We start from the raw sequence: 12,413 nt of genomic DNA, 5'->3' as shown, positions 1-12,413 counted from the left end.
AAAAGAAAAGAACAAGCATACTTTACCCCATTTACTTTTTTTTGAATGAGGATTGCTTTAAACCAAATAAGTCTTTTATAAATCAGCAAGATTAATCACTGTCTCAATCAAAAGACAAAATGCTGCTGGGTATGTCACAATCTTATTACCTTCCTCTGACCAGCTTCACGTTAAAGTCAATGGACTGGACACTTTGGTATTGATTTTTTAGAAAGACAGAAAGACACAGAGAGAGAGAGAGGGAGGCGGAGAGCGTCCAGGCGAGGTTGTGTGTGAAAAGCAGAACGTGGATTCTAAAGAAACAGATGAGTGTTTATCGATTTGTTCATTTCCCTGTTCTTTGCTAAGAAATGATTTAGTGGGTTTTTAACTGGAAAAGAGAGAGAGCGAGAGAGGTAGAAGATGACCTCCAGTTTTACCAGAGAAGAACAAGCAAGAAAACTCAACTGTGACTTCTCCTTCAGCCATATAAGTGATAGAGAGAAGAAAAAAAAAAAAAAAAAAAAAAACACACACACAGTCGTCGGCACCCTCGGGGCCTGAGACTTAATTACATTCACTCCGGTAAGACAAAAGGTACACAAAATGATTTCAGAGTCACGAGTCGTGCTAGGCGATTTCCCGCGTGGTGTTGTGCTTTTCAGCCATGAAATTGCATCGCAAAGAAATAGAGACGAGATGTCAGAAAGCTACACTGCAAGATTGATTGTTCACGAGGCTTTTGGGAGAGGATCTGTGCTCTTTGCTTGGGTTAATGTCCTGTACACTAAACCCTTAATAATAAGCTAATTAGCAGGGATCCCAATTGGCATCAGCTCAAACGACTAATACATCCCTGGGGGGGTGTTTAGTGATTTGTAAATGGTAATTTTATCCTGTAAATTACAACAAAAAAGGAATTAATAAAGTGCTTTTTATTTTGGTGAAGATAGATTACCGTCTACATACTGAAGGTAAGTGCAAGGTCCCAGTTCCATAACCCCGATGACGGGAACGGTAATATTTCATCAATACATATTAGATTATCAATTCTGCTCCAACTGATAAAAAAATATATATAATAAATAAATATAATTTTTCACTTTTTATTTGATTAAAAGATCCCCTCCAGACATGTTTTAAGATGTACAAAAGTACTCTGCTAATCTGTGTCTGCCATGTTTTTTTCAACAGAAAAGTTGAATTACCTTGTTAAAGATTCTGACAATAACATACCTCCTTCTCTCTCATAAAACAATCCAGAATCTATGAATTTGGAAAAAATATATAAAAGTTGAACTGCTGGACACAAGATGTCTTCTACTTCACTAAAAAATAAAATCGGTTGTCAGTGTTCTGGAGGCTTCAGGTTTCCACATCCCACTTGTGTAAGTTGCATATTTGTACATGTCTTAAACTAAGGGAATTCAAGTTTCCCACTTCAGCAGATGAAGAGAGACAAATCCCATCGATAACGGAGTACTACAGTAAGTTTCAGTTTCTTACCCATTCTTTGCGCCTGCAGTGAGATGTGAAGTCGTACACCGGGACTTTGATGCTTTTTCCTTTCTTCAGCTTCCTCAGGACGGTGACCAGCAGCTCAAAGTCAAAGGCATCAGGGTGATCAAAGTTATACTCATTTTTGGCAGCGAGCTCCTGCTCTTCTTTATTCAACACCTGGCACACAAACAACATAGATGGAAAATAAGTTAAAAGGTGCAATATGTAATACTGACAGCTAGTGTTTAAAATAGTTACTGCAGTACAAATTCAAAATACCGGAGAGAGTCGTCTCCCCACCGCCCCTCCTCCCCAGACTCGAAGTTCACGGAGGTTGCCAGGCTGAGACCGCAGCAGCCACAGCAATGTTGCTAGTCTCACATAGCCAGACATACTTCACAGCGGAGTAGCTAACGTTAGATGCTGGCTATATTGGCAGTCATAAAATCCGTGCTCACGCGGAGCTCTGTACCCAACTGACAGACAGACACACTTCTTCGGCTTAGAATTACGGTAGGAACTGCTAAAAACACAACAACCTCGCTGTCCTCTCCACCCGACAGACGGACACACTTCCTCAGCTTAGAATTACGCTAGGAACCGCTAAAAATAACACTAACTTGCCGTCCTCTCCACCCGACTGAACACACTTTATTGGCTTAGAATTACGGCAACAACCTCTAAACACACTGCAAACTCACCGTCCTCTCTTCCCGATTCACAGCCCCCCCCCCTCTTGCCTTAAAATAACTCAGCGTTGTCGGCTACGGCCGCTGAACAGGCTACACGTCGTTAACAGCCGTGGCCCGCTTGCCTGGTCCTCCGGTAACGTTAGCTAGCAGTTAGCAGGGTTAGCATGGTGGCGTTAGCCAGGACCAGTCGGGATCACTTTACTGGCTGTGTCTCAATAGTTTTTGCGAGTAACCAACTCGGGTACTCTAGCTTTATAATTCAAAGCGAGTACACGAATGTTGAAATGACATAAAATGCCTGTCCCTTGTGACCGTGATAAATTAGCCTGAAGCTAATGCTTACCTGTTCAGGAGGAAATTAGCCATCTCGGCGTCCTTTTGGGCTCTAAGCTGTCTCCATCTTTCAAATACATCTCCAATATTTACCCAGGGTTTGTTACATCTCTGGTCACGCAACTGTTAGAAACATGCCGGTTTTTTTTTAGGTCGGGTAGAATCTATCTCCGTTGATCCCATTTGTTTGTTTGCTGCTTTCATGGCTGTACTAACGTTACAGCTGTAGCGCGCTGGGTTTACGTTTTTACAGGTAACGTTATATCTGGCAACCCGGCCTGGCTGTCAAACTGGGCAGTTGATAACAACACACAGGCCAAAACACAAACAGAAATTCCGTCACGGAAAGGACATTTCAAAAGGGAGAAAATACTGGCATTAGCATTGTTGTCAGAAAATATAGTATTTCAACTTTTCCTTAATATCTGTTGACGCATTGGGGTCATTATTCCATATTGGACCTTGAAGCACACAGGGTTCAGGACTAAATATATACATCTTTTCATTTAATCTAATCTCTTTTCAGTTATATGCTAATAATACACATTATAAGGTTGCAGATGGCAGACAAATGTTGTTTGAGATCATATAACCACAGGCTTCTATGGAGAATCGTGGATTTTAAAAGCCAATGTTCTGAAAAATTTGTGTGATCATGAAAAAAGCTGGAGATACATTTAAAACAATAACATACAACAAATAACTAAATGGAAAAAGGTTGAGTTCACACATGCAAACATCTTTAAAAATGAATTTGATGGGATATCATAAATCATTGTCATGCCTTATGCTGTCAAAAGTCTATGTCACCGAAAACCTAGACAATAAATTAGGTGTTTCCAGTTGAGGTAAGGGTGCATTTTATTTTTAAGAGTATATCTCCAAAAAATTCTTTTGCTACAAACAACTTGTTTTTCGCCTCCACTCTCCTATCTGTATGTCCTGTTGCCCTTCACTCTCATGTATTGGTGGCACCAATTCCATAACGTTTTAACGTTTTCAACTGCTGTTTGATGTTATATGTAAAGAACTTTGAATTACCTTGTTGCTGAAATGTGCAATACAAATAAAGCTGCTAAAAGTTTAAAAAAAAAAATAAATAAATTACATGCAATTATTATCTGTTAAATTACATTCAAAAGAGGATCAATAGACCAGAATATAAGTCAGTGCAGTCTGAATACAGGTGCCGCCACCAAAAACATGCTCTTCCATTCACCCTCATTACATCACTGAATATCTACATATTATTGTATGTGTATACATAAAGTGTATAAGTTTGAACATTAAATGTCTTTGTAGTGTATTCAATTGAATATAGGTTGAAAAGGATTTGCAAATCATTGCATTCTATTTTTAATTGCACAACGTCCCAACTTCATTGGAATTTGGGTTTGTACAATGCTTATGCCCATCTTTAATGGAAAGCAACAATTCTCTATTAGCGGTGATTATAAAGTACAAAACACCAGAAAAAGCACATAATACAATACTGTAAAGCATTAGAGTGGAGTTTCCCTTTAAAAACGAACAATAGACAAAGATCCCAAGAGCCGGATCCAATCTTTAGAGACATAATGGCTCTGTAGGAATCTGTGAGTCAAGCAAAACATAGGGGGGGGGTATTAATTGCTATGAACAATTGTGTTCTGTTATCAGTCAGGAGCTTTTCTTATTGTGCTGAAAACAGCACTAATGACCTACGAGGAAAGAAAGAGAGGGTGTTCGATTTGACATCCGTTTAATATTGAATCTACACTGAGCGGCTGTGGTCATAAAATCAGAAGCTCATTAATGACTGTGTAAACACTGGGCTTAAAATGCTGAGCAAGTCATCTGAAATATTCCTGAATTGATTTAATAATCTCCGGCTGAAATACCATTAATCAAAGCTCTTATTCACATTTCAAAGCACACTTGAGTACTACAATCAGGGCCATTAGCTGTAGTTGTACCTTGTAGAAAGAGTCCATGGAGAGCAGGACCACCCAGGGAACGTCCAGCGCTTCAATGATCTTATTGGCTACTGTGGTTTTACCAGAGGCACTTCCTCCACACAGACCTTGAGGAGAAAAACACAAAGAACCACAACGTCGTTACCAATACAGAGACATAATTAAGCTGCTACAGAAACTGAACCACATATTTTGTCGTGTTAGAGGCAGACAGCGATGACTGACTGGTCCAGATCTTCTTTGGGTATATCTGCATAATATATCTGTCTAACCCTGTAGAGCAGGGATTCTCTATCCCCAAAACATATTTCCATTAAACAATTTTTAAAGCAAAAAAGACTAAATTCACCTCGGTCCAGCTTCCCAATTGTGAGGATTTGCAGCTTTTCTTTGTCTTGTGTGATAGTTAACTGAATATATTTGGGGTTTGGACTGTTTGTTGGACAATATCACCTTGTGTTTTAGTAAACTGTGATGAGCATCTGTATCTAGAACAAACGGTTAGTTGATTGAGAAAATAACTGGCAGATTAATCGAGAATTAAAAAGCCGCAGCCCTACATGATGTACATGCTTTGTTTTACATCAGACCCTTCCTGCCTGTTAACACCCACATCTTTTTAAACACAGGTTTAAAATGTGTTGTGTCCTAGCTCAAGTGAATATAACCCTGGTGGCATATCAGGGTATGGCTCAGGAATGCACCTACAGCTGTACGACTGCTGCTCTTAGAGCAGAAAGTGCTTCTACATAAGCACCGTATACCTGCAGCTGTCAGCCTTGTCACTTCTGCTGCACTGCAGTTGAACACACACACACACACACACACACACACACACACACACACACACACACACACACACACACACACCTCAATTCTTGAAGTATAACACCAATTCAAAGTGCTTTACAGAAGACAGAAAAGCATCAAGAAAAGACATAAAATAACCACAAAGGAGTAAGACTAAATACAAATATGAGAAAAAAAAACAAGCTAAAATACGATAAGACAAGGCACATTATATATAATATTATATTATTTGTAGGGCTGTAACTAACGATTATTTTCACTGTTGATTCTTTATTAATCTTGGTTAATCGATTAAGTAGTTTGGTCTGTAAAATGTCAGAAAATTGTGACAAATGTCGATCAGTGTTTCTCAAAGCCCAAGATGACGTCTTTCTTTTGTCCAAAACTCAAAGATATTCAGTTTAGTGTCACAGAGGAGTGAAGAAACTAGAAAATATTCACATTTAAGAAGCTGGAATCAGAGAATTTTTTGGAGTCAGAAAATAAAAAAAATTAAAAATACTGGTAACCGTACCACAAATGTAAAATGAATGAATAAAAAAAGTAAGTCTGGAGCCTCTTTTTCCTTACTCGACCTCCTGGGTTGAAGACCACAGCAGCCATCCTTCAGGACAACAATCCTGGGAAATGGGCCAGAACTACATGCTGGCTGGCAAAGAGTGCAAAAACTGGATGCATTTGCTGCCAACGCTTGTGTGTTTGTTGGTGCGCGCACAGAGCGTGCGTGGGAACAGAAATAGCCTACGGAGCTACTTCTGTGGTATAAACAACTCTCGGTGAAGTGTCGAAACGGTTTTTTTGGCTCCGATAAGACCCATCAGAGTCAAAACTGCTGACTGGGACACTAAGGAAAGATCCCTGCAGTGGCTCCGTATTTCTGTGTATGATTACAGCTTCAGACAGGTTAGAGAAATACTGGTTCTGACTTCCAAAATGATTTATTAAAAAGAAGAGAAAAGCCCTATTTGCTGTGTTCCTATAGCTTAGGCCACATTTTGTCACCCAGCAGTGAAGCCTGATAAAAAGAGATAGAAGAGATAGAAAACAACCTCTGGTGTCTATGACGCTTCACATTGTTTATCTGTCCTCACCTCTTCGTCCCTCCTCTTTCTGTTCAATCATCTGTCCATCTCTTCTTGATACCCCTGCATCTTATATGTCCCCTCAAGCTTCTCTTTTAACCCTTGCATTCCTCATTGTTTTCACTCCTCTACTATCCTCTTCTCTCGCCATCTTCTATTGACCGTTAAAGCAGGTTGGTTTTTCCTCTCAGGCGTTGCTCTGTCAAGTCCCCTGCAGTTGCACAGTCTGGTCTTTTTAACCGGAGCCACATCGACTACAGTACAGCAGAGTGTGACATTGTAACTTGCGACTGCGGCCCATCAACAATAAATAAAAGATTGCCTACAAAAGACAATGTCCACCTCTCCCTTGACGTATTCCCAGTCACGGAACATCGAATATCAAACACATGCCGATGTGTACAACAATCAAGGACCCCTAAACGGACACAAATTAGACCACAGACCCCCATCCCAATCAAGACTTTGTCCAAGGGTCCCCTACCTGAAATCATTTTTGCCTTTAGATGTTTTATTACAGAAAGTGAATGAAACCCATGAGCAAAATAGTCATACAATCTGTCACTGTGTTACTTATGGATGAAATTATAGTGAAAATAGATTATTTCCCTTTTTGTTGGGGACCCCCTGGAACCTCTTCAAGGACCCCTGGGGGTCCCTGGACCCCACTTTGTGAACCACTGCCTTAAGACAGCCAGCAAATACTGTAGCTAATGCTGCAGTTACACCGTACAACATACAGACTTTTCCAAACAATGACTGAGAAGTTATTTATGGGTCTAAAGTTATAGCCTTAAATTGCTGAAGATCTGGTTCATTTAGTTTATGATTTAAGACTTTCTTAGTTTCTTAGTCACCATATGTAGAATTGGAACATTCCTGACTAACCCTAACCCCATTGGGAGTAGACCTATAACCACAGGTGCTAAAAAAAAAAAAAAAAAAAATCACATAAAATGGATTTTATTTGGTGTTAATTAAGAATGTTTAGTCTTAAGTGTACCATTAGATTTTGTATTATTCGTGCAGTCCTTGCTTCTACAAAGAGAAAAACAAAATACAACTGATAATACCTAAGCAATAAGACATAAAGTAAAACAAAGTACACAAGTATATATACGGCAGTTGCCTGATTTCTCACCAATAACAAAAGCCTCTTTGAAGGTGGTCCCCGTGACGTTGTACCAAGGTGGTCTGCCGGCGGTGTAGATGGTGCGTTTGTTTGTCCTCAGCAGCGGAGGCTCTGTCTTGGACTGGCTCGTGGTCCGTTTTCGTGGTGATAAAGACGGCGTCAAAGGGCACCGGGGGACACAGTTTAGGAGGCCATCAAGGGAATCATCTCCACTCCCACTAGAGAAACAGACAGGAAAGACAGCAGAAGCCAAGCTCAGAGAGCAGCACGTTGACTCTTTTCTGTTCAGCTTAGTCTCTCTGTGCTGTACTTCAATTATAAGCCATATAAACGGAGTCTAGTTAAAGATGCAGTAGGTAAGACTTATAAAACTAACTTTCTGTCATATTTGCTGAAACTGACCCTATGTTCCAGTAGAACTACATGAAGCAGGTCATTTTAAAAGAAAACCAGCTCCTCTGGTACCACCTACAGCCTGTAGTGCTATTTGCAAAAATCCACAGCTCCCTGTTCAGATGCACCAATCAGGGCCGGGGTCTAACTGCGTGTCAATCACTGCTCATGCACACACATTCATTCTCCCTTGTGGGGGGAGGGGCTTAGGAGACCGTTTTGGGCTTCAGCGAAAAGGGGGGAGGGACTGAGAAATTGTCGATCTGGATCTTCGCAATCCTACCTACAGCACCTTTAACTGCAGTACGTTCAAAAACAAAAGACTTGTTTTGGCTTTAGTTGAGGGACCAGAGCCAGCACTGTGAATCCAAAGAGTGAGCATCGCACCTGATCAAGTAGAAGCCTCTATACACACACACACACACACACATATCTTAACCGACACAAAACTTTAGAAGCAGAAAAAAATGTAATTTGCAAAAATGTTACAGAAGAATAACTGGAGGTTGTACTGCAGAATGTGACTCTGGTCCCTGTGACTTGTTTCTTGCATGTTAACTATTTTAATTTTCTGTATATATATACGCTGCCATCAGAAATGCCCTTTAAGCTCATAGTTGGCCCCGTGCTGCTGCTCCAACACAGGCATTTAAGTTGTTTGGTAGTATCTGCAGGCTCCACAAAGTCAAGAGTGGCCTTTTTCTAATCAAACATAGCTAATCAAAGTTATGAGGCTATATATTGGCAGAAAAAATGGCTTTATCGTTTGGAAAAATTGGCCGAAATTTGATCATTTAAAGCCTTTATTTTTAGACTTTAGTGGAGCTGCAGATAGTCTACTGTCCTGCGGAGAGCGGAGAGAGAGTCTATGTACTCTAGTGTCTCTCTCTGAACTTTCTCTCCACAGTGAGGTCTCTGCTGTCGGTGTGGTTGAGGGGGAGGAAGGGGGAACTTGCCAACCCTCCCCAGGAAATCACACCGCTGCCCTGATGAGCATAGCACAGGGTGGGGCCACCATTCACATGAGTAAGGCTGTCATCATTTGGCTGGGACCTTTTGTGACTAGAATATCTCACTGTGTCTCATACCTTTGTGCACTGAGGAAATTATCAGGCTAAATTGAATCTTGATATCTGGCAGTTTATTGTTGCCTTGCGTAACCATAAACATGAACGTACAAATCAAGTCTGCTATCAAACATTCATAGGTGCTCAGTGAATGCGAGACATAATCTAATAATACACAGGTTGCATTACTCAAAAGTAAAAGTAAGCAAGTTGTATCCCAGTGTAGAGGTGCAACGATGAATCGATTAATCGATTAGTTGTCAACTATTAAATTAATCGCCAACTATTTTGATAATCGATTAATCGTTTGAGTCATTTTTTTTTTTTCAAGATTTCTCTGCTTCCAGCTTGTTAAACGTAAATATCTTCTAGTTTCTTCTCTCCTCTGTGACAGTAAACTGAATATCTTTGAGTTTTGGACAAAACAAGACATTTGAGGACGTCCTCTTAGGCTTTGGGAAACACTGATCCACATTTTTCACCATGTTTTGACATTTTTATAGATCAAACAACTAATCGATTAATCGAGAAAATAATCAACAGATTAATCGACTATGAAAATAATTGTTAGTTGCAGCCCTATCCCAGTGTATCAGCATTTTGTAATAAGTGTAAGAACCAAGAGGGCACCCTCACACACCAATTTTGGGCATGCCCTAACCTCCACTCATTCTGGTCTTCTGTATTTGATTTCTACTCAAAAGCCTTCAACAAGCAGTGGATACCCAACCCCCTGGTGGTCATTCTGGGGCCTATAAATGACATTGCTTTGAACTCTGGCAGGGACAAATGGCCAGTGTATCTGGGTACGGTACTGGCTAAAAAAACTTATATCGCGATTATGGAAGTCCGATGCTGCCCCTTCATTTGAGATGTGGTTAAGAGAGCTGGGCGAAGTCCTCCACTTGGAGAAGATCAGATTCATGATTGCAGGGAGGAAGAGTGTGTCTGATAGGGCATGGGGACCGGTTTTGGAACACTTAAGGGGTCTGAGTGAGGAAGCGGAGTGATGAGGGGTCACATATATTGATAATGTAGGATTAGCGGTTTCATAGGGAATTTTTCTTATCTCTTTTGACTCCTGGTTTGCTTTTAGGTCTCTTAACTTGTATGAATAAGAAAATGTAAAAACAATGTTGCTTGTATGAACAAGTGCAGTCTGAACCCAATTTAGATCTGCAATAAACATTAAAAATAAATTAAAAAAGGTCTGCTATTGAAGATGTGCTTCAGAGATACAATTAAAACTTTTACAAACAGTTTGAAATACCTCCTTCAGCGTTTAGTTTTGTCTCTAACAAAAGACAAAAAAACACCAAAAGTCTCCCGTTGTGTATGAATGTAAGTCTCTTTCCATGAACATGTCTGCCAAATGGTGAATATAAGCTTGTCTCCAAATGATTTATGCAACTTCTTGTAGTAATAATGGTCAAGACTTCTGCTTTCTTAACTGTTGGGATATCTCTGCTGATAAAAAAAAGGTCCCTGCAATAACAAAAAAGCTCAAAATAAACATAGTATTCCTGTTTCACCTTAATATTATTAAAAATTAACTGCTGCTTTTTAATTTCTAAATATTATATTAAAAAAGTGAGCCTTTGTTAGTATTTATAAAATATAATGAACCAATTTTGACAGGCCAGAATCTGCTGGTAACAAAAAGCAGCAAATGAACAGCTATTCATGTGCATGAGTTAAAGAACAATGCTTCTATAGTCTACAGTTTTCATTAGTCAAGCAAATGTTAACCTGACCAATTCTGTGTGGGTTTGTGCATTGTGAGAAAATGGCACATCAGTTAGTCCCATTCAAATAACCCGCTGAATTCCACTCCTTTTTCCTCCACAATTAAGCATACTATATCTGGGAAATGTAATACTGTAACATAATCAGAGATAAGATGAATGGACAGATGTTGTTACACCCAGCTACCCTCACAAAGACAGGTTAGCATGGCTGCCACATACACCTGACCACCCCTGCACATCCTCAGTGCTACGTGTCAAGAATAAGCGAGTGTAGCATTAGCATTAGCTTGCGGTGTGGAACCATTTAGATGTATCACTTGTTATTATTAATACCGCCCATGCTTAAAAACTATAACGTTATTCATACAAAGCAGACTGCATGTGGTTAGTGGCTAGTTATGCCGAATTTACCAGGACACATGTAAACGCTGTAAATCAATGTTCTTAACGTTTGCCAACAAAAACAAATTTGCATAATTTGTCAAATTGTCACAGAGGTCTGGCGTGACGGGCTCCACAAAATAATGGACAGTTATACGTGTTCTTAAAGCCAGAGGAAGGTAGCTTAGTGTTAACACAGCTGTAGCTAGGTAACGTTATAACCATAGGGTATAACACTGCAAATTAACCCCTGACAAATGTGTTATGACTTGGCCACAACCACTCTGTTGTTGTTGTTGTTTTAGCGTTATTCGAACTTTCGCTTTTGTTCACCGCAGCCACGCGAACACAATGCCACGGTATGACTGTGGAAGACAGCGCGTTAGCTTACTTAGCTAACATGAGCTGTTATCACTGCTATGCTCCCCTAGTGTTGTGACTGGTGCCGCAGACACTCATCCATTATTATTTATTTAGTTACCTGTCAGACCTTGACATTGTCCTGTCCGCTTCCATTCCTCCATCTGCCTGCTGTTCGTCTGGTTTAACGTTACAATCGCTGCTTGCTGTTTCCATGTCGGCTCAGCCAAAGATCCTAAACCATCTCTGGATCAGCGCGGCGCGGAAACCAAACACTGGAAGCGTCATTACGTCACGAAGCGTAAACTCAAGTAGTATTTACGGTAATCGGAAAAATGTTAACTAAGTCCTTAAACTAAACTAAACAAAGCTGCAGTGGTTTGTTTGAAAACATTTTATTCACTACTTGTTACCACCACTACAGGGCAATTTGGGGCCACTAATTCAATATGTTAAATTGAAAAACACTAACAATATACAATGGCAAACCAAATAAAATATAGCTAAATTGAGGATACATGATGACAGGAGTTCCTTTCAGCTCATACATTCTATCAAAAAGTGGTGTTCATATCAGTTTAGATATGATAGCTATGTAGCCAAAACAACACATTAAATAGATTACTTAGTTTTTTGATTGAAATTATATGGTAATTTAGGAAAGAATTTAAAAAAAACACTACCACAATCAAGTTTGCATGTCATTAACAAGTGCTCAATGTTTTTATGCATATGGTTAAAAATAATTTTTTGACAAATGTCAAGTAGCCTACAAGTAGCCTAACTTTACTTCTGTTCTCAAAGAACAATTATAAACCTAGAAAGCTGATTATGACCAAATTTAGGTTTGTCCCACTGGACAGTGAATGCACAATTTGCGCGGCAGTCATAATGAATTATGTGACCAGAGACATTGAGAGCCGCATATCCATTGCCTACTAGCCCCGTATTGTATTTTATTTTTATATCTTATAATACTTC

At 39.7% G+C, this 12,413-nt stretch overlaps 1 protein-coding gene across 4 annotated transcripts in view; it reads right to left on the bottom strand.

Annotated features, from left to right (window-relative positions):
* si:ch211-243j20.2 (uridine-cytidine kinase-like 1) overlaps positions 1-11,708 on the bottom strand; it is a 34,732-nt gene extending 23,024 nt beyond the window's left edge. For 3 of the 4 annotated variants that reach the window (XR_004895911.1, XR_004895910.1, XM_035995466.1), the window contains exons 1-4: positions 11,554-11,708; positions 7,493-7,701; positions 4,460-4,566; positions 1,486-1,656 (exon numbers count right to left, since the gene is read on the bottom strand). Coding sequence is in view for 1 of the 4 variants with exons in the window: in XM_035995466.1 (XP_035851359.1) it covers positions 1,486-1,656; positions 4,460-4,566; positions 7,493-7,701; positions 11,554-11,648 (582 nt within the window). In the remaining 3 variants the exon portion in view is untranslated. The remainder of the gene's footprint in view (positions 1-1,485; positions 1,657-4,459; positions 4,567-7,492; positions 7,702-11,553) is intronic. The other variant, XR_004895912.1, reaches the window with a different exon arrangement.
* Positions 11,709-12,413: the final 705 nt, after the last annotated feature.

This window comes from Sander lucioperca, chromosome 19, assembly GCF_008315115.2.
Source record: "Sander lucioperca isolate FBNREF2018 chromosome 19, SLUC_FBN_1.2, whole genome shotgun sequence".
NCBI lineage: Eukaryota > Metazoa > Chordata > Actinopteri > Perciformes > Percidae > Sander > Sander lucioperca.
Note: the sequence above shows the minus strand (reverse complement) of the source record. Positions and strands in the feature narration are given on the sequence as shown.